The sequence below is a fragment of the Chelonoidis abingdonii genome, chromosome 17, assembly GCF_003597395.2.
Source record: "Chelonoidis abingdonii isolate Lonesome George chromosome 17, CheloAbing_2.0, whole genome shotgun sequence".
Lineage (NCBI taxonomy): Eukaryota > Metazoa > Chordata > Testudines > Testudinidae > Chelonoidis > Chelonoidis abingdonii.
Window position 1 is genome coordinate 18,877,624 of NC_133785.1, and position 26,622 is coordinate 18,904,245.

General features: G+C 49.5%; 1 protein-coding gene across 2 annotated transcripts in view; it reads left to right on the forward strand.

Annotated features, from left to right (window-relative positions):
• Positions 1 to 228: 228 nt before the first annotated feature.
• Positions 229 to 26,622, forward strand: part of PLXNA1 (plexin A1) — a 284,958-nt gene continuing 258,564 nt past the window's right edge. Inside the window, exon 1 of one of the 2 annotated variants that reach the window (XM_032784344.2) lies at positions 229 to 484. Coding sequence is in view for 1 of the 2 variants with exons in the window: in XM_032784347.2 (XP_032640238.1) it covers positions 440 to 484 (45 nt within the window). In the remaining variant the exon portion in view is untranslated. The remainder of the gene's footprint in view (positions 485 to 26,622) is intronic. The other variant, XM_032784347.2, reaches the window with a different exon arrangement.

Genomic DNA, 26,622 nt, shown 5'->3' on the forward strand with positions numbered 1-26,622 from the left:
CCGCAACCTCCCTCCTGCCCTGCTGGGGAGCTGAGAACAAGGGACCTGCAGGTTCTTCCAGCCCTTGTGGAGCCTCCTGGCACTTACAAAAGCATTGCCGCTTTTACGGCAGCCCCTCGGCCATTGCCCTTTTAACGGGGTGCCCGCCCCTTTCGGCTCCTCTGCTGCTCCTCCTCTCTCGGTGCGCCAGTCTGCGCAGGCCAGGGCGCCCCCTAGAGGGGCTCGCTGGGGGAGCTGCCAGCAGCTGCCCCTTTGAACGTGTGCCTCAGTCGCTCTCCCTGGGAAGTCAGATCGAGGCTGGAGTTCCATTGGAACCCTGCGCTGCATTCCATTCCAATTCCATTCATGCTGGTCAGAGGCAGCGGCAGCAGCGGAGGAGCGAGCGAGGCGCGGAGCCCCGGCTTGCAGGGAGGGGGGAAGGCTAGTTGGTTGGTGTGGAATGCAATTATGGCTGGCACGTCTGAAGCAAGCTCCGGTCCAGGCTGTAAGTAACCAGAATCCAACTTTACTCCTTCAGTTCCCAGGAATCGAATGCATGTTTTTTTTTTCTCTCCCCCTTCTAAAAAAAGAGAGGCGGTGATTGTGCAGCGAGAGGGACGGGAAAGGTGGTTGTACAGGAGGATGAGGGGATTGCAAAATGCCTTTCTCCTTGTTTCCCCGCCTGTCTCTGGAACAGTTGTGCCCCGTCTGAGAGAGACACACACAGAGACAGGGAAATGTTCTGCGTTTCTCAGCTCTCGGAAAGCCTGTGCTGTGCTGGGGTAGGATTTGCTGTTTTCCCTCCCCCTACGGGCAGATCCTTCTTTCTTTTCGCATGCACAGGGGAAGAGGAGTTTGCTGGATTCTTTTGCTGGGTGGGATAGCTGCTGTGATTGTGTGTGTGTGTGTGCGCGCGCGTTGTGTTCTGCCGGTGCTGGAAGAATGTAAACTAGAGAGACCAGAAAACGTTTGGGGGTGTGGGGAGAAAAGGGTAATCGCCTAGCCGAATAGGATCAGAGGGGGTGGGTGAATTGTACAGGGGAAATCTGCTTCAAAATGAGTCTGAATGGCTTCCCCTGAAATGTGGCAGGGTTGGAGCGGAAAGAGTTTAAAATGAACGTGAAGGGGGTTTGCTATTAAAAGTGTGGAGGGCAAGGAAATCTGCTGCCTTTGAAATTGACTAAAGGGTGTATGTAGTGGGGGGATGAAATGGAAAAGACTGATATTGATCAGCATGTGGTTGTAACCGGTTAATTTAGAATAGATGGGGGAGAAGAAATATCTTAACGCTTAAAATGCTCTCTCTGGGTAAAACGTGCTACTGCTGGTTCCCTGCATGAGGAGGGCTGCGAGGGAGAGACACCCCCACCCCCCGCCCGTCACAACATGCAGCGGCAATGTGGAAGGTACCGAAGAGCTAGCACAAGGGGGAATGCAGCAGGGCTGTGGAAGGAGGGAGATCCTGGAGCAGGCAGGATGGATTGTACGTGTGCATGGCAGGGAGTGAGCCAGGAGGGAAAGCCATGCCAGATCTCTCTGCATTTACATTTGCCTGGTATTGTATTTTATTTGTAAAATAAATCTCCCTGTTTAAGTCCTACGGAGGGAAGCGATCTGGCTGTTGTGGGGAGATGGGGCGTACAGTGAAGGCTGTGAAAGCTGTACTGCATCTTCCCCTCCCCTGTCCTGCTTTCTGGAGACTTGTTCTAGAGAAGAGCTGGATCTGGGCTTGAGGTGGAAAGCAATCCTGCCCGGATTTGGAGGCTACAAAGCTGGGAAATAGCTTTGCATTGCAGTAGTGACTAACTCCGAGTCATCCTTGGAATGGATCCGGCAGTGAAGATATCGCTTTAGATTGTATTTATTTCCATCAGCATCTCCCCTCCCTCGAGCCTGGGCTTAAAGGGAAAAGTTTACTCCGATAGTTCGCCACAGATATTTTTGGTGGGTGGTGGCAGGTGGGGGATGGGGGTCTTCCTTTTTTCCAGTGCATAATTTATTAAGGGATATATAAGGTCTGACTCTTGCTAGTGTTGTGCTTGTCCAATTGTGGGTGTCTGAGGGAAAGGGGGAAGAGCTGGCATCCCCAAGCCCTGCCTGATTGCTCATCTGAGCCCCTGGGGCTCTTCTTTCTCTGGGTGTCTGGGGTTGAGAAACTTTGTCTGGAGTGTACGGTTCATCTTTTATTAGGGGAAGCCCAGCGTGCATGGGGGCTGGTGTTGCTCCTGCTTTGGACTCCTGGAGGAGATGCCTTCCGAGCCTTAGCTGGTCAGAGTGAGAACAGAGAGGCATCCTTCCCTGCTTGGGTGACTCGCCAGATCTTCCCAGGCAGTAGTGGGTATAGCCAGACAGGGGATTGTGTGGGCTGTGGTGGTACACAAGGCTCCCTGGGTGCATCCCGGGGTGCATGGGTCTCAGCTGCTATTGCCCTATGGAGAGGATTTTCATTCCCATGCTGGATTTCTTCTTTCCAAGATGAAGCAGCTATTTTTTGTGCTTGTAAATTTCCTCCACTGCCTGCATTAACCCAGCTGCGCTAGTGAAACTGACCAAACAGCTCAGTCTAGAGACCTTTCCTTGGCTTATTCCTTGCATCCACTGGAATGGGCAGTAGGGGTGAGTCTATATGCAGAGAAATCTGCAGAGCATTATAGCTGCCTTACCTCCCTGCGCCTCAGTTTCCCCATCTTTAAAATAAGAAGGATGACCGGATCACACAGGAGTGTTGTCAGGATTAATTCAGGTTTGCAGTGTGTTGAAAAAGGTAAAGCACCATATATGGGTGAAGCATTTATTATACTGTAGTTTGTGAAAGGCCACTGTGCTTTTCCACACAATGTGTATCTGTAATTATAGCCATATCTAGTTGCACAGGGTGGATTTATATACATCTATACATGTACCACTGTGTGTGTGAAGCCCTCTAATAACGTGGAAGGTGGTGAAAAGAGCTATCTGCCTCTCTGTTTATTTTCCTTGACCGCTTACATATAGCACTGTGCGGAGGACTGGACACGCACACGCACAGCTCCAGTGTGCTTGTGGGGAGGGATCTGCAAAGATTCAGTGGCATGCTCTGTGGAATACTTACATCCCTATTTTTCTAGGTGTGTTTTGCCTTCCCTGCTCCTCACAGCACTCAGATTCTTCCTTCTCTCCCTAGCAAAGCATGAGTGTTTGTGCTGAGGGAGGTGGGGTAAGTAGAGCCAATATGTAAGCAGAACTTGACATGAAGGTCACTGGTTAAAGATGAGATGGGTTGGGAGGGAAAAGACAGGCATTAGCCTTACTTGTTAACTCCCTTGTCCCTCATGCTTCAGGGAGAGAAAAACAAGAGCAAACATGCTAATAAAAATTCATGATCATCCTCTTATGTCAGGACCTCTTAGGGGAGAAAAGTTGTGAAGATGAGCTGCATTTAGAAGGCACTTTTTGTCTTGCTTAAGATAAAATCAGTTTACAGGGAGTATTCCATATAAGAGTGTGTCGTTGGCCTTTTGCAGGAATGAAAATTATTCATCTCTTCTGCAAGGGGGCAGATAAAAGGGACAAGAAAAGGCTGTTGACTACGTCAAAGGTTATCCATTTGAAAACACCATTTTCCTCCGAACAGCGTCTAATTGCTTCCTGAACAATCTCAAGGTCTTTTGTATATACTCAGTGGGTAAAATGAGTGACTCGATGTATCTCTCTCAAGATACCAGTGACCGAATTTGCCGAGTAAGGAAGCCAAGGAAAATCTGCAGGGTAGAAATTTCCTAGATGATTCCTAGATAATTTCTTAAGTGGTTACAAAGAGAGAAGGTTTTGCCTCTGAGTATTTGCATAGTTCAGCTCTTCTGATATGAGTAAATTACAGTGTTAAGAGAAGCAAGACAGTATCAAGGTTGCGTGGGTGGAAAGGAAGTTTGGGTCCAAAATAGATGATCATGTAGCATACAGATACACCACTAGGATGAGGAGCTGGGAATCCAGTACACCCCATTCCAGATCTGCATGTTACTTGAATGCACCCAGTGTCATCTGTTATGCAGAAAAGTTAAACAGATCTGTCTCCTTGGATTAAGATCCCAGTGGAGAGGAATAATGTGTAGTCCCTCTCCAAAGGATTTGTAAAGAAACAGCAGCCAGGGGGATGGTTTTGTCTTTCACCGTTTGATCGCTGGGCTTTCTGTTCTGTCGATCACATTCTAAAGATTATTTTTTTATTGTATTTTTATTAGTGCAATAAGATATCAATACCTGAAAGAGCTCATTCTTAAACAGACATGGTGAGGGATGGGAATGGAAGAAAGCCTAAAGTTTTACCCGCTTAGCCCCCTTTCCTGAGATGTAAAATTAGGGGTAGAGCCTGGGAATCAACCTCCGTGAACACTTGGATTGTGGTTCTGGATGTGAAAATTGTTTTGTTTCTATCTAGAAGCACTTTTCCTGTTAAAGGCCGAGAGAACATTGAAAGAGATTAACGAGCCCCTCCTAACTAAAGCTGTGATGGGATTGAGGGACACGCATCAGTGTTTATGGCTGCTGTTATTTAGTGGGAGACTTACACTGCTGAAATCTGAGGGGGCAGTAAAAGCATATGCCTTGCCTGTGCACTGTGAATGCGTGCCACTCATCCACTCCCCCAGTCGGATACAAGAAGACACAACCTGCCAGCCATTCCTCTCTGAAACCTAGAGAGAGAACGGAAATAAACCTTTTGGTCCAGACTGTGCACTGGGATGTGGGATGTAAATCTAGTGCAAGCCTGTGTATTTCAGTGGAGTTACTCTCCATTTGAACCCGGTTGTCTGGCCCTCAATTCGAAGCTAATGACAGACTCTTGTTTGTGTTTACTCTGCAGGCCCAGGCTGGCTTCCAGTCTTTGTTGTTGTTTGACTGACTTCTTACTTCTGCAAGGCCCAGAGCCACGGGTGGTGTGTGTAAACTAGAACTTTCCGCACCTGGGACAAGCCAAGGGAAATGTGGCTGCTCTCTCCCTGGGGATCTCAGTGGATGTGGGGACAGCTTTAGTTTATAGTTTTGGTTCCTCTGGCAGCTCATCCCCCAGCTGGCCTTAAATGCCCCTGACCTCCTCAGGGCTTTCTACTTCCCTGGTTTTTCTGGACCCCTGCAGCCCAGCAGGTGCAGATTATGGCAGTTTGGCACCACCACCGCTCCTCCCCCTGCTGGGCTTTTTGCCCTGGGGCTTGCACCGGGGTCCTTGCAAACACAGATGTTGAACTGTATCAGGGTCTATGTGACCAAAACCATAAAGAACAAAATATTTGAAGTGCACAGAGATCTTGGGTTGCTATTCACGGTAACCCATCACCTTCTCCAGACCCACTCTTTTTGCAAGGTCTGTAAGAGTCTAGCCAACGAACTCCTCTGAGTGTGTATCCTCTTAATTTCCCAGGAGTGACCTGCTCATTTGTGTGGTGGGAATGGAGGAAGGGCAGTGGAACTGAAGTTTGGGGTTGGTGTGTGTGAGGCTGAGAAATGGGGAGTTTAGTTCAAAAGTGGACACTGATTATTTTGGATGCATCCGTTTTTGGTTGGATGCCCAACCTGAGATGCCTGGGGCCTGATTTCTCAGAGATGCTGAGCACCTGCTGGTCCACCTAAGGCCAGTGAGAGTTGTGAGTGCTCGTCTTCTCTGAAAATCAGGCCCCATATGTGTCCAGCTGAGCACTGCTGCCCATTATTGAAAGCAGGGGCTTTGATGTATTGTACCCTATGTCTGTGCAGCATGTGGCACATTCTGGGGGCTGCTGCATTCTAAACAACTCCCCTTTATAGATCTGATCTACGGGGGGATGCTGGTATATCCTGACTCTGTCTCTGACACACACAGCCCGCGTTCTGGTGCCGTTACCGCGGCATGCACTGGGTACGGCACATGTAAACACAGAGAGCTTCTTCATCCAGATACGTCTGGGAGTCTTGTCTGAGCAAATGTCATGTGCACTGTGGTGGTGAAGTGCTAACTAAGAAATAAATCCTGATGGCCTTCTGCAGCACCAGCAGCACTGACTGGATACAGGGCCGTCTTAGCAAACACAATGTGGCTTAACTGTGTCTAATGCCTTTCATGCCAAAGAAGTCTTCTGACTTGGTAGCAGGAGCAGGGATAGTTTCCCTCTGGAGGGGAACACAAGTGGCAATAACTTGTTTTGTTTTTTAAAGTGAAACCATTCAAACTAGCAGCTCGGCCATGTCCATGCATTTCCTGTTGGAGCAGCCTTTACTGTTAGGCTAGATCATAACCGCATCATCTAACTTCTCCCTTGCTTTTGCACCACTGCTGCTTCCAACCCTTTCCACTGCAGACAGATATCTCTGACTGGGAGATTAAATGTAGCCCCACTGGCTAACAAAGCCTCCCTGTTAAAAACTGATGTCCTTTATTTAGGACAAGCATGAAAAACACCTGCCAAATCTCCTTGTTCCCTACGAGACAAAATGCTTAAGCCAATTTAAATCAACTTAAAATACAAACCCTGCATCTAGACTGTCAAACTTAAACTGAATTGAGTTATCTTTTTTCCCTGTTTATCCTTGGATGTAAGATGCTATCTAAATGCAAAGTATAGAATATAATCCTGGGCTTGTGACGGATGATGGTTTTACAGTTACCAGAACACTGTAACAAAGGGGGTAACGTTTAACCCTTGTCCAAGGCTCCACGTGTGCTTGATGTGTTGTTTTCAGCGTTGACAGAATCCTTTCTGAACTGTGGTGGTGGTTTAATTGAATACAGAGTATTTTTTTATTGATTAAACACTAGATTAGTTTTGTAATTTCTCTGGCTTCCTGGGGCAGCTGCGGTCTAGTAGTTGCGGCGTGGCACTGGGATATGGGAGACCTGAGTTCTGCTTCTGACCTGCAGTGTGGCCTTGGGCAAGTCGCTTTGCCCCTGTGTGTCTCAGTTTCCCTATCTGTGCAGCAAGGGATGATGATGTTGCCTTACTGGTGGAAAGTGGTCTGAGAGCTCTAGATGAAGTAAGTGGAAAGGGTGACGGGGCTGCAATGGCCCAGGTGATAACAGTCAGCTCGTAACAATTGGGCTGCCCTTTCCTGACCTTGTAGACAGTGCTCCTACGTTGTCCTGCTACCCAAGTGTGTGTGTTAGGAGCCCCTCTGCAATCTCCCCTTGATGTCTCTAATAGAGTTGCCCAAATGCAGCTAACACCATCAGCTTTGCCTCACCCCCATGTAGTGTGACTCTGTATTGCAGTAGCCTCGCTAAGGCTGTTCAATGGCCGACAGCTTGCAGAGCAGCCTGTGGGCTTTCCACCTCCCTCCCCTCTTGCTATCTCATGTATCCCTCAATCTGCTGGCCAACTTGGCACTGAGACCGAAGAGAAGTAGTAATCCAATTTGGGCACTTTAACTGCACTTTGCTAACCATGCCGCTGGCCAGAGCTTGGAAACTTTAATCTGCCTAATGACCCCAGCTTTGGGGACTGACTGTTGGCCATTTGTTTTATTTATTTGGTTTTCCTTTTCTTTGGCTGTTGGGGATGGATGTGATGCCTGGGAGAGGGTTAATTTCCAGAGTCCAGCTGCCTGTGTAGGGCACCTTACAAATTGTATAACAGCAGGGGAGGACCATATATTGTACTTACATTTTTTTTTTCTTTTTGTTTCTTCCCCCCATCTTCCTTTTCTATTCTCCTCCCTTCTTTTCTTGTAAAGACAAACCCCTCTAGGCAAGGCAGTTTTGCAATATTCTATTATTTTCAGGAACGCTCAGCCAAGAAAAAGAAAGTATCTCTCTTTCTTTGGTTGCCTACTGTTTAATGTACAAAATACAGAGGTGGTAATTGCATTAAAATGTATATAATTATACTTTAGGAAAAAAAATCTTGTTAATTGCACGAGTGTTTTGAACTGATAAGTGTTGAGTGATTCATGTTTTCTTTAGAGTTCACCAAAGCAGAGCTGCCGTCCACAATGCAGGAGTTTAGGAGAGAGGCTTGTTTTCATACCCTTTACAAAAAGTAAGCTAAACATTTAGAATTGGAGCTGATTTCTGTATCTGTCAGATCTCCTGCACTTGGCCCTTCATTCCTGGCCTCCGTCCTGTGAAGTGTTGAATGCTCTGGCCCTGATCCAGCAAAGCCCTTAAGCACATGCTTAACTTAAAACACTGAAGTAGTCCCATTGACTACAGTGGGGCTGCTTGAGTTTTCAGTTAAGCATATGCTTAAGTGCCTTGCTGGATTGGGCCCAAATTTCTTGCAGAATCGAGTCCCCAGTGAGTCGGAAACCACCGTCACATTGACAAATGCTAGTGGTTGACTCTGATTAGGAAGGAAGTTTCTGCACTTGGTATTTGCCATAGTACAACTAATCGGGTGCTTTAAGGGTTCTTTGCTGCCCACCTCTGAAGCATTTGGGCTTTGGCCATTATCAGAGGCAGGGCACTGGCATTAATGGATCATTCTGACAGGATGAGGGGAAGGGTTGCCTAATGGTTAAAAAGACACTGTCAATTTGAAAATCCACCCGACAATCGCCAATCCTGGTATAGTTACAGGTAACACCTGAGGTGACAGTCACAGAAAGAAGTGTTTACTTTGTGCATTTCTTAGCACTGTGTGTATAGTCCATTTTACTTGTCCTCTATATAATCTGTTAGTTTCTCTCTTGCTGTAAAGACCTTTTACAAATATTGACAGGAGAACAGAAAAAACCCTTACAATATTTGTACAAATAAATAATTTTCAAGCTATGCTGAGTAAAGGGAACTTTACTTTTAAAAAAATGTTAATTGATTAGAAAAATGTCTAGTTAGTGGGTTGGCTGGGTCCCCTTAAAACACACCACTGGGCTCTAATCCTGGCTCTTCCTTGGACTTGCTGTATAACTGGGCAACAAAGATTGAGCCAAGGTCTGGATTTGGTCCTGAGTTTGCATGTGAATCCTGTCTCTTTCTAGCAGGATGAATCTGAGCATCCTGAACTCTGGCAAAATTGGGATTCAGATTTAGATTCAGGAGTGTTTAGATTCTGCAATTTCAGTCAAGCCTGTCTCTTCTAAGCAAGTCACCTCCCCTCTCCAGGCCTTGCTTTCCCATCCATGAAATGGGAATAATAAGATTTAAGTACACGCCCAGGAGGTGGTGAGGATGAAGTCATAGAAGATAATAAAGTGCTTTGAGATCTTTGGATGGAGAGTACTAGGGAAGCGTTGACTGTTGTTTCTGCTTCTGTAAGAAGGAGGGAATTATTTCTTAACCCGAGAGAGACTCTCTGAAGAGGAGACGTCTAGAGTTTGTCGTGGGAAGCTTAGAGCTGTGATGCCTTTGAGAAAATGTTTGAAATTCATCCTCTCTCAAATCTGCTATGTTGCTATGTCACACTTCCCTCCACTCCCATCTCCTCCCCAGTCATTTTTATTCCTAGAAGTGTTGGCATGAGCACAGACACCCTGATTTGTAAGCGTTAGTCTGTAGTTTCCTACCTGAGGTCCTGTTCTCTGGTGACAGAATCATTTCCAGCCGTGATGATGCAAATGGGGTGGTGGTTATTGCCTCAGGTGGGATAATAAGCAGCCAGAGGATCTCTTAAGAAGCCAAGAACCTGTTTTCTAGGCTGTTGTCCCCAGGAAGAAATGGGGGAGGAGTAATGCAGAAAATGTACAGGAACGCCAGCAGGATTGTTTCCAAAATAGACTGTTTGGAACTGTGCGTGTGTTGATGAGCCTTTACAACACAGAGTGGGCCTGTGTGAAATTGACAGGAGTTATTGTTCATTATTATTTGTATTATGGTAGCACCTCAAAGCCCCAACAGAGAATGGAGCCCCACTGTGTTAGACATTGTTCGTTCATTCACAGGACATAACAGTCCCTGCTCTGAAGGGCTTGTAATCAAAATAGACAGGGCAAACGGGGTAGGAGGACAAATGGGGGCCCAAACAAGTGACTTGCCCAAGGTCACACAATAGATAAGTGGCAGAGCCGGGAGTAAAACCCACATCTTCTGTCTGCCAGTGTCCTGTTTGCTAGGTCATGCTCCCTCTTGTCATCTACGTCATAGTTTTGCAGTTATACCGGTGTGGACCACTGCCTTTGGATGGAATCGGAACTCTTCAGCTATGTGTCACAGGCCTGTACTGCTCACAGTCAAGGAGGAATCTCCTTTAGCTCAAATGTAATGGGCAGTTGCTTTTGGAGCAGAAGGATCCCAGTTCTGTCCCTGCTACCACCATGACATTTTGATACCATGATGTGCAATATAGGGCGAATGTTGAAATCTTGGTGATCACAGATTATGTGCAATATATTGTAACATACTGTGTCATGACAGTAAGGGAGGAGCTCTCGAACTGGGAGTTGGGACCCCTCGGGGGTCATGAGGTTATTACATATTCTCAAACTGGGGGGTCGTGAGCTGTCAGCCTTCACCCCAAACCTCGCTTTGCCTCCAACATTTATAATGGTGTTAAATATACAAAAAAAGTGTTTTTAATGTATGGGGGGTCGCACTCAGAGGCTTGCTGTATGAAAGGGGACACCAGTACAAAAGTCGGAGAACCTCTGCAGTAAGGCTATCCTGTAGCACTCCATGGGGTGATGCCACTTGCTTGAGCTCTTATAATGGATATTTTCATTATTTTAAAGTGGAAATCCGTACCTAAAAGAAACTGGATCCTTCCATGTGCCTTAGTCCCTTCCTGGAAGGGGATGTCTATAGTGCAAGAACAAAGTCCAGTCGTCTTGGCCCCTTTGCAGTAACAGCTGACGAGTGAAGTCACATCACGTACACTGGTGTTCCTTGTGGTACAGGCATATGTCCCCAGGGACGCTGGAACAATTTGTATTGTGAGGGTGCTGAGAGCCATTGACCCATACTGTAAACTCTGTATATAATGGAAACCATTTCAAGCCAGGGGGTGTTGCTGCACCCCCAGTTCCAGCACCTACATGCGTCCCCAAGGTGCTGCACAGAGACCATCAATTTATTTCCTGCATGCACAGCCATTAGCCTGTGACACTTGTTCACTGTTGGCCTGGGCTGGATTTGAACCAAGGGCGTTAAAGGCGAAAAGCACTGCATCCAATCCTGCCAGCCTGCCCTGTTCCTGTAGCTGCTCTGAAACACTAAATTCCATGATCCTTTGGTATCTGCCTCTGTCACTCTATTAAACAGAGTTTCCCTTCTCTTTGTTTTGTTGCTGTTGGAACATTTTCAGAGGCTTCTCTCTCTCCCGTCCTACTGCGGTCTAGCGAGACGCCGCAAACTCTCAGGTTATCTCCCTACTTCCAGCTTTCCCAGGCTTAATGCACCTAGGGCAATTAAAAACTCTTGCTACATTGTGGGACTGGAACTTTGAAATGAAAGTGGTTCTGAGTCCTGACTTGACTTCCAAGGGCCCTTTCTCATTGGCTTCTCTGCAGGCTGGAGCGTCTGTGCTTTGGAAAGGCTGAGCCAGGCTTCCAGCAGGGACTGAGCAGCAATGAAAGAAGCTGCTAGTGAGGAGGGGAACCAAAGCCTCTTGTGGAAGGAAAGGCTGAGCAGATTGGGCTCAGGTAAACCTCATCATGAGACTCATATTAGCAAGGAGCTTAGGGGAATCAGGTGAAGCTGATGACAAGAGTCAGTTCACTTGCCTTTACTATAAATTGGGAATTTTCACTGTGGAGCAAGTCTGTCAGGGAAGCTGCAAAATCTACCCGGCTTGAGTTTGGGAAGGAGAGAAGTTTCCCTGCTACCGAAAGGGCTGTGAATATTCTGTGGGGTTGCTGAGCTCACTGGAGGCTAGACTCAGGTGTTCTTGCTAGGTTACTAGGTGAAGGGTGTATGTGAGGAGAGAGAATCTCTCATGGGGATCAGCTGCTGGAGATGTATTGATCTGAGGAGGGGATGATTGCTGGTTTGTATCTCTGGCTGGGCTGGCCTACTAAAGGGCTTGCAGCAGATGGTTAGCAGGCAAGGAATATCTGTGTGTGTCTGTCTGTAATTCCCTGCAGTCTGAGAGAGTCCATCGAATCATGCCTGGACTACTAGGATTCTGCATTTAGTAGCTTTGCTGGCTCCCTGTTCTGGCAGCTTGTCCTTAGGAGATGGAACAACATCTAGAATCATAGAATATCAGGGTTGGAAGGGACCTCAGGAGGTCATCTGGTCCAACCCCCTGCTCAAAGCAGGACCAATCCCCAGACAGATTTTTGCCCCAGACCCCTAAATGGCCCTCTCAAGGTTTGAACTCACAGCACTGGGTTTAGCAGGCCAATGCTCAAACCACTGAGTTATCCCTCCCCCCAAAGTTAGAGGCTTTGTTCCCCTGCTGGATGTGTGGTTCCCCCGATGATACATTTAGGGGAGCAAGGGGAGAAAATCCCCACCACTAACTCATCTTGGTGGCTGTAGGTTGGTGTATTTGCCTTTCCCCCCGTAGACCTTGGTTCAGCTCCTATCTCTGGATATGATGGGAAATATATTTGGCCATGGCAACATCTCCCTTTGTTCACATCACAAAATTCAGCCCAACTAGCAATCTCTGATCAAGAGAAGCCCGGGGTTAGAAAAGCAGGGGCTGGATCTGTTGTGTGTGCGCAACAGCAGGGACTGTACTTCGGGACTGAGGGGCTCATGTGGTTCTTTTGCTGCTTTGTGCCAGGTACAAGCCAATGGGACTAGCCACTTTCTTAAGCACCAATTTCAGCTGCCGACCTTCCCAACCTGAGGCTGCCAATGGAGCTGAACTGCTAATGAGAACGGCTTGCAATGGCTTGGTGTCTGGGACGTGGGCTCAGCTCCTCCAGGAGGGTTGTTATAGCAGGGAATGGAGAGGGCACCTGGGAGTGAGAGGATCCCCAGCAAGCTGGGAAATGGTCTCAGGACAAGTTGGGCTGAGCCTGAAGTTGTTCCCTCCTAGGCACGGTCAGGAATCAGATTTGCATCCCAGGCGAGCTTTCCCCATGACCACTCGCTGCAGCATTAAGGGAGGTGGCAAACTAGGTTTGACTCAGAAAGGAAAATGGTGGTTGTAGATGCTTTCTGTAGAATTTCTCCATCTGATCTTTAACCAGCAGCCAGGTCAGATCTGAACTAATGGCCTCCAGCATTGGAATAACATACCAAGGGCGTGGTGAAGTCTCCATTGCTTGTAGTTGGATGCTACTGTAATACAAAGAGCACTGTTTGTCTGTAAACTTCCTCCTGCTGTGTTGGAAACCCAAACACAGCTGCACAGACACAGAGGCTATTGCATGAGAACCAGGAGAAACTGACCAGTTTAGCTTCCCTCTCATGAGATAAGTGAAGTGCAGGAAAAGGAAACAAACTGCATGGGTTGTGAAAAGCTGACTGGGTTTTGAAAAATCTTTCGCATTTGCTGATTTAAAACCCCGATAGTAACCCACGGAGGAAATTAGATATCTTCATTATGACTGTTTTTAACCTGACAGTATCCCTTTAAAGTGCTAGCTGGAGACTGAGCCAGGCATAATGTGCCAATGGCCCTTCGTGACTGTGCCAATGTATCCTGTGGCTGCCTGCGTTGAGCAAGGTAACTGCAATGCAGCTGCTCTGACTTGAATGGGAGAGGCCCAGGAGCCCTGTGCACCTTTCAGTGCGGTGCAGACAAGCTCCTGCGCTTGCAGTCCTCCTGGCGCTGCAGGGGTTAAGGTCAGCTTGGCTGTGCGCAGAATACTGAGGCAGGCTGCCAGAGCAACATGTGAGCAGCCCCTCCCCCGCTTTCCTGTTGCTGCCTGAGGAGTATCTGCAGGCACTGGAAGAGATTAATATCACACAGTGTGAAATTTGGTCTTCAAGCCTCCTTGGGGCAGGACCCTGTGGGGAAGCCCTGAGCAGGTCACCGCCCAGGGAGGTATGGGCCTCCCTTCCCCTGTTTCCAGGCTCAGGGCTGAGCCGGTTTATCCTGCAAACCCCTCGTGTGCACCCTGGAAAAGCCAGAGAGTTGTTGGTCCCTGAGTGTGAAGAGCCCAACTTGCCTCTCAGGTCCCAGAGGAGTTGAGCTGGCAGACACAGCTTGTGGCCTGTAAACATGGCAAGTCCCGCCTGAAATTCCCGACTGGGGGTGGGGGTGGGGGTGGGGGTTGTTAGAGAGGCTCGTGTAACTTTACTGCTGCTCAAGTTTTGCACTTAGCACTGTGCATCCAAGACACTCAGCTCAAGCCACTTCACCTCAATAGGTCGTATCCCCGTTTCCCAGTTGGGGAAGCTCTGAGGTTAACCACTGCAAAAGTGAGTCTGCACTCTAGCGTCTGCACTCTAGCTGGGAATAGTGCCTAGGAGTCCGGCTGCTCAGTCCCTTGTTCTGGCAAGTAGGCAGGCTGTCTCCCTACAGCCTTTGCGCAGGTGGTTTCCTCCCTGGGCACTGAACGCCTGAGTGTCCTTCATTTGTTACCGATAGTTCTGCTTTCCAGCTGCGCTGGGGCCCTCCTCCGCTATACATGCGGAGGAGCTGGAGAGATGAAGATTTCTTCTGACAGACGTTGGGGGAACAATCTGCATCATGTGGTGTCTAGTGTTATCCACGTGCTTGTGAGTGAGCATCGTGCCTCAGCAGAGGTCCTGCCAAGTGCGGGCTGGGGCACTGGGGGCAGTGGTGGTAGGTGAAGCAGGCCTGCCCTGCAAGCATGGCCATCTTTGGTGATACAGGCCCCTGCTGTTCAGGCAGCGGGTCGGGGTGGAGGGGCTGGAATAGGGGTAGGTTCAGACTGGGCTTGCTGCATGTGGGGCTGGTTTGAACATTATGTGTTGCTCCCTGCACTGCTGCTGCCAATTCTCACCTGTTCCATTTGCAGAGACCAGCCCACAGTATCCCCAACCCTTTCCTGGGAGAGACTCGTTGTTCTCATCCAGGATGGATCTACAGCAGGGGTTGGCAACCTATGACATGCGTGCCGATTTTTAATGGCATGCGGCTGCCTGCTGGGACTTCCCCGTGCCATTAAAATTCCTGCCCGGTGTGGCAAGCTGCGGGGTCCGCGATCCCGGGCTGGAGCACTGGGCTAAGTGCAGCAAGCTGCCGGCGCCTCCCCTGCCTTCTCCCCTCCCCTGCCGCCGTGCACACAGAGCTCTGGGGGCCGGGGCTGAGCGCTCCTATGGGGCAGTGTTTGGCTCCGCAGGGAGGGAAAGACGCATCCCGCTCACTTGGAGCCCTGCCGCCACGTGCGCAGCGCTCTGAGGGGAGGGGCTATGCACTCCCCCGGGGTAGTGTATCTGGCTCTGCTTTGAGCCTCAAGGTAAGGAGTCTGTGGCCGGGGGGGGGGAGGGGGAGTGGATAAGGCTGTCGTCTTTGTTGTCATATCTCTTGTTGTTTATTCCCTTCATAACCAGTGTGAAGAATACATGTGTCAAGGCTTGGCTACACATAGAAGTTGCACCACTTTAACTGTACCAGCCTATCCCTGCCTATGACAGGGCCACGTGACCTGGTCTGAGATCCTGGGGCCAAGCCAGCCCTGGACGCCGGGACAGGGGCCAGCAAGAGGGCCGTCCTGGGGTTGGCCCAGTATAGGGTGGCCCCGCCGGTCTCATACCCAGCCCCCCTACTCTGCCCTGACACACTGCACCCCCTCACATGCCCCCAGCCCGTCTGCCCTGACTCTTGCCCCCCCACACTCACCCTCAGCCCCCCCCACGCCCCATGCACCCCCTACATCCCCACCCTCACCCTGAGCACCAAACGGGAGCTCCTGCACCCCCACCCCCACATTCCCACCTGCAGTTCTCGCATCATATGGGAGCTGCCCAGGTAAGTGCCCCACACCCAAACCTCCTGCCCCAACCCTGAGCCCCCTCCCTCATTTTAGCTCCTGGCCAGACCCTTCACCCCCAGCCCTGTGCTCAGTGCACTCCCACCCTCAGCTCAGTGCAGAGAGAGAGAGAGAATGGGCCAGAACCAGTGAGAAGGTAGGTACCCACTGTATGTGGGCAGGGCCGGGACCCCAGACTGACAGTGGGCTGAGCGGGTCTGGCAGTCAGGATCCCGGCTGACAGGAGCCGGCAGATGGAACCCGTGAGCGGTAGTGGGCTGAGCCACTCAGCCCACTGCTAGTCTGGGGTCCCAGTCGCTGGCCTCACACAGCCCGCTGCCGGTCTGGGGTTCTGGCTGCTGGCCCCTTGCCAGCTGGAGTCCCGGCCGCAGGCCCCACTCAGCCCACTGCTAGTCTGGGGTCTCAGCCGCTGGCCCCACACAGCCCACTGCCGATCTGGGGTTCTGGCTGCTGGCCCCTTGCCAGCTGGAGTCCTGGTTGCAGGCCCCACTCAACCCACTGCCGTTCTAGGCGAACAGAACCCCAGACCAGCAGTGGGCTAAGTGGGCCAGCGGCGTAAGATCAACATTTTAATTTAATTTTAAATGAAGCTTCTTAAACATTTTGAAAACCGTGTTTATTTTACAATACAACACTAGTTTAGATATATAATATATAGACTTATAGAGAGAGACCTTCTAAAAAACATTTAACTATTACCAGCATGCGAAACCTTAAATTAGAGTGAATAAATGAAGACTCAGCACAGCACTTGTGAAAGGTTGCCGACCCCTGGTGTACAGTGTGCATATAGCTTGGCAAGCATGGCAGGTACCACTTGAGCACACAAGTTACGCCTGGGCTGGACTGCACCACGCCTCGCTGGCACATTGGAACGGTCCCTTGGCTTCAGTGGCACGCGTGTAGATGATAATCACACCGCAGGTCCAGGCGTAGCAGTATAGAAAGGGTTAACCTACCTCTGCACTCTTGCACCCACCCTAGGCAAAGCCTCTCTTGTCAGTTAATGGAAATTTCCAATCCCTTCCACCAGGGGCGTCTGTGCAGCGCTGGCGATGTCTGTAGCTCTGCCATGGATATGACGCCGACATAGCATATGCCTCAAGGAGCTTACAGCCTGCGGGGACAGAGATGGCCGGGACTGTTTCAATGGAACTTCCCACCCTTCTCAGTGGCTGGAGGGATGGGGGCTGATTAGGGCCTGCTTATCTCTACAAGAGATGTGGATAAGTAGAGAGTAGGGGGCCTGGCACGGCTGCCTCTGCCCAGTGTGTTAATCCTTTCTGCCTTAGGCTGAAGTACAGCTGGAGCTAGCTTAACTCCCCTTGTCTTCTCTCTCTACCCTGAGCTGCTGGCATTCAGCAGGATGGGATGTGAGCACTCCCTGCCAGGTGGGATTGGAGTGTCTTTCTCGAGAGGCTGTGGGCAGGCGCTGATTCTCTTTGGGAGCAGCTGCGTCCAGCTCTGCCTGGCTCAGAGCTCATGCATATAAGGCCCAGTGAATAAAAGTTCCCAGCTGACAAGTTGTGCGTGTGTGCGCAAGCAAAGTCCATGCTGCTTCACTGTCTCAGTTTGCAAAGCTTGGCCCCTCACCCCCTGAGAGACCTCCGCATTTGTGTCTCCTCGGCTGACCTTATTGGATCCACTTTCCATTGAACAGGGGAAGGGCTGCAGGTGAGTTTCTGGCTTTGGTCCTGGTTAGGCTGCCCCTCCCCCTCTGCCCATGCTGTGGGAATGCTGACCAAGAGGGCTGATGAATAGAATGGAGAATACTAGGGGCAAGCAGTGGAGGCTGGACCTGGAGATGATGCATGTGGGTGAGGGCTCTGCTTGCCATGTGGGTGTCTCTCTGGGAAACAAGTCTTAAGGCTGTGAAATGTGTGGGGAGAGGAAGATCAGCTCTGGTGGAAACTGCGCCCTTCCAAATGTGATCTCTGCCCATTGGGAAGGACAAGACCAGCCTTCCTGAACTCTAGCCCACTGATCTGAGGTGGTGGTTATAGCTGAAAGATACAGCGAGGCTTTACATAGCCACATGTTTAAAGAGTTTGCTATAGAGCCACCCAGCGGGGATGTTGACTTCACTGCTGGTTCACATACTAGCATGCGTGTGCGTGTGTTCTGTTCTACACCTGCTGTTGCTTTCTGATTAAGATCAAGTGAGACTTTCCTCATATCTACCCTGCTCAGTCTAGGGCACTATCTCCTCTCCCACCCCTACCTTTTCCAAATGGACGCACTAATCTAACAGATCATTTCCTCTCTGATTCTGAAGTGGAAAATATCCTAGATTCAAATTTTGCTGCATGTCCATTTTTGTTCATTTTTAGCCCTGTCTCTTCCAGGCTGGCTTTCCCTGCCAGCCAAGCAGTCTGTTGTTAATTACCTGGCTGCTCTAACTTCTCCCAGCTGAGGGGCTGCATTAACTAACCAGGAGCCTGAGGGCGGTGCCTGATCTGCATAAAATTGAGCAGATTGCTGGGGCCTCATCTTTGGTGTGCTGGAGCAGTTCCAGCTCCCAGCATGCAATGCCCCACGTAGCTCTGAGCAGCCTCTGGTAAGATGAAGCGCTGTATGCCAGGGCCCATAGATTATGCAGGCTGCACCCCTTAATTAAACAGGAGGGAAACCACAGGACATACACTGCATTTAGGCTGGAGGCAGTGCTTTGGTCCCTTCCCCACTCCTAGACCAGTCCAGACCTTTGCAATGCCTCCTTGCCAGCAGGTGGTAAAGGAAAAGGCTGGGTGCTGCTCCCTGTCAATTCTCCCCATTAAGGGGGCTGCTATGAATGGAAAGAGAGAGATGCCATTGGAAGTGTGTAGGGCAGAGATCCCTGGGTGTGCTTGTGGAAAGATGGACAGAGCAGCTGGAGCTTTGCATTTTTATAATTCTCCCAGAATTGATCAAGATGCTAACGGCGCTGGGAACGTTTGAACAAATGTATTCTGCTGATGTCTGGGTTACTCTTTTCTTGTGTGGACCAAATGCTAATAGCAGGACTGGGTGTGGTCTTTGTCTGTGTCTCTGCCCCAGCCCACTGCGCTGGGGATTTGAAAAATGCTGTGCTTCCATCTTGGAAGGGATCAGGGCCAACTCAGAAGTGGCTTTCTGCAAGGAGTGTAAAAATTTTTAGTGTTCAAAATATACGGTGGCTGGATGGCTAGGAACTCGTTCACTCTGGACAAAACGTTGTGCTGCTTTGCATGCTGAATTGCCAAGGAAGGGAAAAACATACCTCCTATAAATCCCATGTTTGTTTGTTTTATGGTTGCAATATGACTGTGCACTGATAGTGCCCCTTATATCTGAGGAGGTGAAATTACTTTGCAGAGCCCCTGAGAGGTACACCTCAGCTCCTTCCCATTTCTCCTTTCGGGGCAACCCAGGCACAGGAGGAGGTTAAGTGACTCACGCAAGGTTGCTCAGTGAGTCAGTGGTACAGCCAGCAATAGACTCCTGGATTGCTGCCTACCAGTCTGCATTCTAATCACTAGACAACTCTCCACGCTATACCACCTTGTGTGGGGTGAAGCTAGGCTCTGATCTAGGCTGCACCAGGAGAAAGCAGAGGGGTGCGAGTGTTAATTCCTATGAAGACAGAGGAGATGCGTCAGCATAAATCCAAAGGTAACTGAGATCTGAATGAGTCTGATTCAGAGCTCATTGAGGTCATTCTCAATAGACTTTAGACCAGACTCTGTGTGTGTGCATGATATAAAATTTGTAACAATGATTCCACTAGCTGGGGAACATTGAAGAAATCTTTGAGAATATGTTTTTAATTAGAGCGGGGAAAGAGGAAAGAGTTAAGCTTAGTTGAGGTGCAGAGAGTTGCATATACAGTACAAGCTTCTACTGGTAGAACTACAAGCCTTTTCTTTCGTTATTGCTGCAAGGCTTTAAGATTATTCCCATGAAGGCAAACCTAAAAATATACCTAATGTCTCCTGCAATCTACTGGCTTGTCCACTGCACTTGCGGGGGTTCCTTTGTATAATTTCCCCCTTCTACCTTTGCTAATCGTCAGAGGGGTAGGTGTGTCGACTAAGGTGCTGGTTGCTGACCACAACAAATGAATCCCAGTGTTTAAAGATAAAGACCCATTAAGTCCCATTTCTCCCGTTCTTTGGGGGGCCAGTTCAGGATAGTTCCTTATTCATCAATTTTCTTACCAAGCCTAGTTTTCAAAGTGCTGCTTATCCTTGAAATGTGACGCTAAAGCTGTTGTGGTGGTTGTGGGACTCTTTGTTCCTTATCTGGCTGACTCCAGATCAGTTTCCCTCTGTTTGAGTAGAGGGATGGTTTTTTTAAGTGCCAGCTCTGTAAACATGCGTGGGACTCCAGGAGTCAACCTGGGCTACTGATGGCTTGTGTATCATCACCACAAATGAACATGCTGCAATGAGAACACAGATAATGACCGATTCTGTTAATGATGCACGAGCCAAAATAGAATCCAGCTTGCACAACTGTAGCTGTACCAGCTCTGCAACGCTAAGAGCAGCGAAGTGAGCTCTAATGGCACTGAATGCACATGGGACGCAGAGCCGTTGCACCTTGCTGATCATAACTGCACTTTACATGTTCCAAGCAGTGGGACTTCCATCGATTCTTAGGGGAGTCTGTTCTATGTTGGGCTGAATCTTGCCCACTTTTCTATCAATTTATGTCCTTTTGAGGCACTATAGTATCCAAGACCTAGATTAGGGAGTTTTCCTTGGTATTCAGCCTAAATTCCTCCTCACCTCTTTAATCCTGATTCCATCCCAGCACTCTTGGTTCTACCCTTTGTGCCACCCTAAATTATTTTTATAATGACTGCATCTCTGAAGTCACAAACACAGGATTCTGACATATCTGCAGGATGCAGTGGGAGGAGAGGTGCAGCAGGCTGGAGGAGTGAATGGCCTGTCTCCATATCTTTATTAGAAAGCAAGCGGGAGACAAGCATTTATGGGGCAAGTCAATGGTATTTTGATGAAAGGGTCTTTTGAAGTGTGTGTCTGTTGGCTGCAGCCAGGCGGGCAGACAGTCCATTCTAACCTAGTTCATGGAGCAGCTGTGACCAGGATCTAAAACAATCAGGGCTTCATGGCCAGTTTAAAGGTGAAGCAGTTAGCAAATTTCCTTTCCAGTGTGGGATAAAAGGGGTTTGACTGAGTCTGGCAGTTGTGGCTTCTGTGTCAGCTTTGCTTCTGATGGCAGGTTTCCTGGTACGCTTGTTTGGGGGAGTCTCTCTCTCTCTCTCTAATAAACACAAACTATTCCCCAGCAGCCCCTCTGTATGTTCCTTCCTCCGCGTTCCTGTTGCATTGCTGCTGTTTGAGTCATCCAGCAGGGTTGTTCTCTGTCGCAGGAAGTTCTTCCCTGTTTACTTTTCTGTCCAGGCAGAATAATGGAATGTATTTTTAGGCCTATTTGCGTTGCTCTCTGAGTTGGCATTAACCTGCGGCCTGGGCTTGGGGTGTAGTTTTTTAATGCAGTCCATTTCAGGCCTGGGCTTGGCTCCAAGGCATCTGCCTGGAGGTTTCCAAAGTCCCATATCCATGGTGGCCATATTTGCGGAACAGGATCAACTTCCTGTAGACAAATGAATTGCTAGGTCTCCAGTGGGAATGGAGTTTCCAGCCGGAACGCAGGGGATAGAGGTTAGGGTAGTGGCCAGCTGGGGCATTTAACACTAGCCATCATTGCTGTGTTTGGGTGGAAGGATGGCACTGTTAAGGTGCAGGACTGGGGATCAGAAGTCCTGGGTTCTGCGCCTAACTTTGTCACAGACTTCCTCTGTAGGATCTTTGGTGAGACACTTTGAGCTCAGCCCTATAAGGTCCAGGTGATGGAGTGGTTAAAATGCTGGCATCTTTCTGCACCAGCACTCCCGCTGGTGGTAGTAATGATAAGATGTTTTTGGTAGGGGAATTTAGCATTGAGAAGCAGGCTGTGGCAATTTTGGGAAGAGGGCTGTCACGTGGTCTGCACACCCCATCCTCCTTTGGGGCATGGCGGGGTTGTGATACCGCCTTGGTTACAGTCTTCCTGACAGTCTTTAGGCTGAAAGAGGCATGGTCTAGAGGCTGGAGTCAATATGGTGGCCCTTGGGGTCAGGGCAGTGCTGCCTAATGGCCAGAGTTGATTGCAGTGGCCCTTGTGTTCAGGGCAGTGCAGCCTAATGGACAGTACCGGGGGGGAGGCAGCAACCTGGGTAGGTGGGTCTGGGCCCACTCGACTCCACCGGGCCTTGACCCGGGGCCCTGACTCTGCCACTGGATCAGTGGGGAATTGCACCAAAACACACTAACCTCATTTGGGCGGGGAGATACCACTCGCTCACTCTCCCTGGGTTACTTCCCACCGTGCTTCCAGAAGCAGCAGTTCATGGGGCATCGGGGTCTCCGGGCTCCTCAGTGTGGGAGATTCCCTGGGGCTCCATTGGCCACAGACCTCCAGTCTGACTCTCAGGATCTCTGGCTCCCGCAGGCAAGAGCTGGGATGGCTCCTCAGCTGGAGCCTCCACCAAAGATCCTTCTCCTCCGTTAGTCAGCTTAGAATGAACCGGGCTGCTCCCTTTTATACTGAGGCAGCAGTTGGAGCATGCCCAGCATGGTCTAAGGGGCAGGACTTCTGACGCCCATTGTGTGGGGTTAGCCCTCTCTTGTCCAGTGCGTGATATGCACACCCTGTCACAGAGCCCATGGCAACATTCACGTCATTGCCTTTCTCAAAATGGGCTGTAGCCACCAGAGAGAAAACTAAAGTGGAGGAGACCCCCCTCTCCCTTCTATGATTCCCCAACCTGTTCTAGCACGTGTCTAAGTGGTAAAAACAAAATTAGATTGGCCAGCTGTCTCTGTGCTTTAAAATAGAGCCTTCTACTTCATTCAATCACTACTTAGTCTGATCCTCTGTTTAATTTGATCCAAACCTTAGGAACCCAAATCATTTTGTATTTTAAAAAAAAATAATAAAACTTCCTCTATTCTTTTAGCCACTGTTGATTGCTTTAGGCAGGTATTATTCGATAATGCAATCACCAGCTATAGGAAGATGCCCTTTAATAACAGAGCCAAAGTTCTGAATGAGAGAGAAGCAACTGCCTAAAGAGGATCCATGATGAAAAAAGTGGAGTTACCAGCAAAAAGCTCTGTGGAGCTGTTTTAAAAAAACAAGAACAAAATACTCTACACATCTCTGCTCTGTCTCCTGCTCAGCTCATATATCCTGTGCCTTGCTCTTCTCTCGTTTGTCCACTCCCTTTTCTATGTCCAGATACCCCCTTTGAGTGACTCAAAAGACCTTTCTTTCAGTGTCTTCCAGTACTGATCCCTACACCAGCATGGCTTCTTCCAGCTCTGGTGCCTGATTCCTAAAATATGTGACTAACCAGAAGTACACCAAAGAAAACAACTTAGTGTTCTGCTCCCTCTAAAGAATCTAGAGCAGTGTTTTGTGTACGAATTACAGGGAATCCTAGTCTTCCTAGTGCACGTTGTGGTCTCTGTCCTCATTCCCTCCTCTCCTCATAGTCTTGTCATGGTTTGGTCAGTCTAATTTACATTGTAATCTCCTTGAGACAGAGACCTAGGTATTTACATATCTGTCCTTGCATCACTCTGACAACGTAAATAATACAATAACTAGGGTAGTGTTCATGTGCATCGCAGCCCCCTCTGGATGGCATCAGAACTGCTCAGTGGTCCACAGAACCTTTATTGCTAACACATTTGCCCATTTCCTGTATCTCAAGTGGAAGGGTCCTGGAATTTTGGGAGGGAGATCTTCCTTTTCTCCCTGGTGTTGCCAAGTGGGAAGCTCTGAGCAGCGAGAATGTGAAGTATGGCAACCTGTGTGACATTCTGGGTGGCCATGGATTTGTTACAGTGGGATTATTACTAACAGAATGTGTGTTACTCAAACTTTGCAATTGAAATGTGAGCTCTCCTGTGTGCTCTGCAAACTGCGCCTTGCTGCTTGCAGGGATGAGATCAGCCACTTAGTTCAGTCACAGTGATAGAGGAACAGTCTTGATTGAAATAAGAGGAAGGCAGGCACCGCGTGGGACTTGCTTCCCGTTGTGAAGTCCCATTAGAGTAGTGGGATCCTGTGTGTCTGACAGCTAGGGAATGGGGAGCTGAGGGACCATTTCCTCAGGGGAGAAGAAGGGTAAAGATTTAGACTCTTGTTCCTCTGTGTGAGACAGGAATAACATGCTGAAAACACCTGGTGGTGTCTTCAGAGCCAGGCAGAGCAGTAGTCTGGCTTGGGAAGGTGATCTGGGCTAGCGCTGTGGGGCATGCTGTGTGTGTGGCGGGGGAATTGGCATTATGGAAGGAATGTGTATCATGCTTCCCCCTTACTGAAGAGCTACTGATAGGCCTTGCCACCTGAAGGGAGCCACTGGTAGAGGAAGGACGGCCTTGTGGATAAGGCACTGGACTGGGAGTCAGGAGACCAGGTTTCTGTTCCTCCCTGGGCCACTGATTCACTATGCAGCCTTTGAGCAAGTCACTTCCCCTCTCTGGGCCTCAGTTTCTCCATCAGGAATTTGATGACCAGTGCTTAATTTGTAATGAAAGCCGGGCCAGGGTTCAAGCAATTTTTTTACTTTCGTAACTGACACGGCAAGCCCAGAGGTGCTGGGGCTATGAATGGCCCGGCCCAGAGGAGCCCCGACACAAATTAAACACTGGTGGTGATGATATTCCCTGGCCTCTCTGAAGGGGCGAGACATTAATTAATATTTGTAAAGGGCTCATATACTTTGATGAGTTGAAACAATACATGACGTAAATAGGGGTTTGTCTACACTGGCACTTTGTCGGCAAAACTTTTGTCATCCCTTCCCCTCCCCCCCCCCAATGACAAAAGTTTTACTGAACAACGCTTTGCTGTCCGACAAACAGCAGCTACACTGCGTGTGGCTGTACAACCATGTTGCTAAAAGCCTCGTCGTGTAGCCATAGCCTAGTTCCCACCTTGCTACATGACACTGCCCTCAGTGTGTGGGGGTGGGGGTGTCAGTGGAGAGCACTGCCCCAGAGTTGTCTGGGCTGTCTGTTGCTGAGAGAGGTGCCTGTTTCTAGGGGGTTGGAAGCCTTCCTTTGAAGGCACCCACTCCAGGAGGAAATTGCAGCACTTCCCCCTGCCCTTGGTCTCCAGTTTTGTCCATGTGGCCCGGAGGCACAGTTCAGGCCCCAGCAGGGTCAATATAGCCTTTTACCCTTATATGGCGTCCTATGCAATTCAGTGTGCAGATCTTTCAGACAAGTCCTTAAAAATCAACATGCTGTGTCTGCCTTGGGGGTGGGTGTTCAAGGTTGCCGGGGATTTCTCGGTAAGGCTGGCTGTACTCTTAAACTTAGACTGACCTAGCTACGGCGCTCTGGGAGTGAAAAATCCACCCTCTTGAGTGATGTAACTGTAGACAGTGTAGATGCAGCTAGGTCGATGAAAGAATGCTTCTGTTGACCAAGCTACTGGCTTGGGGAGGTGGAGTCCCTCCAGTGACAGAAAAGCACCTTCCATCTCTGTAGTCTCTGTCTACACTATGGGGTTGTGTAGTGTACAGTAGGGTTGTACAGTGCTGCTACAGCACATGTAGTGTAAATGTGGCCTACGAGTTGATGTTTTAGCTATGAGAGCTTGGGCCAGAGTTTCCCTATCCTTGTTGCTTGACTGTTGTGCTCCACCCAGAAGCGGTTACATTTCAGAGGTGGGGAAAGTGATTTGTGAATATACCTTTTACTAAGTGCTTTGAGTTCCTTTATGGTGATCAGATGTGATCCAAAAAATGTGAGATTGTTATAATCAGTACTATTGCCGGGGCTGGTGGCTCTTGGAATCAGTTAACTCAGCACCCAAGAAGCTTTGCAGTTAAACACGTGCATCGATCTCTCCCTGCTGCTCCTACGCAGCCGTGTTAGTCTGCACAATGTGTATATACAGCCGCACAAACATCCCTCTAGGCTAGTACTTTACAGAGCCCTGGGGATGGAGGAAGGACAGATTAGGACTTCAAATGCTGCCTGTGAAACAGACAGCAAGGGCAACTTGAACCTGGCACCCGCTCAGCTGGAGAGAGCCCCGTGGGCTGCTTAGAATTGCACTTACCATCCGGAGCAGGAGCCAAGGCCTTGCTTGAGTTACCCGGTGCGCCAGAAAGGAGCTGGCAGGGCTGCTGCTGTGACAGTGCTGCTAAGAGCAATCTGTCAGTGGCCCTAGTGTCGTTCCATCAGTGCTGCATTACCCTACCTTGTCCTGGTGGTGCTTTCACTGTGGGCTTTGAGGGAGGGGAAAGCAGGGGTGAGTGTGACTCCATGCTGCTGGAGAGATGAGAGGCTGAAAAGGCCTCTGCAGAGACTGAATGTGCGAGCAGTGCTTGCTCTGAAATCTCCCTACCCCCTCACCTGGAGCTCTGCCAGCCCTGCTCTCTGCCTTGCAAATGCTGAATTGTTGTCAAGGGATGCTGAGGTAGGTCTTGGGGTGGGGCTAACACTGGCACCAGCGTAGGCAAAGTCGCAGTAACCCCTTCGCAGTGCAGAACTTCCCTCAAAACTGGTGGCAAATCAAGGGCGCCAGTGCTCCACTGGCTGGTGCTTTCAGGCACCTGGTCCTGACCTTGCAGTGGAGGGAGCTGTCGTGGAAGTATATGGCCTAGCAGCAGACCTGAAGAAAGGGAAGGAGCTCCACATCGGAGCCTCTCTGGGAGCAGAGGTGGATGATTGGCTTGGCTGGGGACCTGGAGCTGAAGTCCCGGTGCATTTGGTTTCTCCTCAGTGATACTGGCCATGTGCCCTGTCCAAAGGGGCAGTGCAATGCAGCCCAGCCCCATTTTGAGTGCACAGAGAGATGGGTTGGAGGAGGTCTGAGAGCTGGGTGGAGGGCATGGAGAGAGGCTGTTGA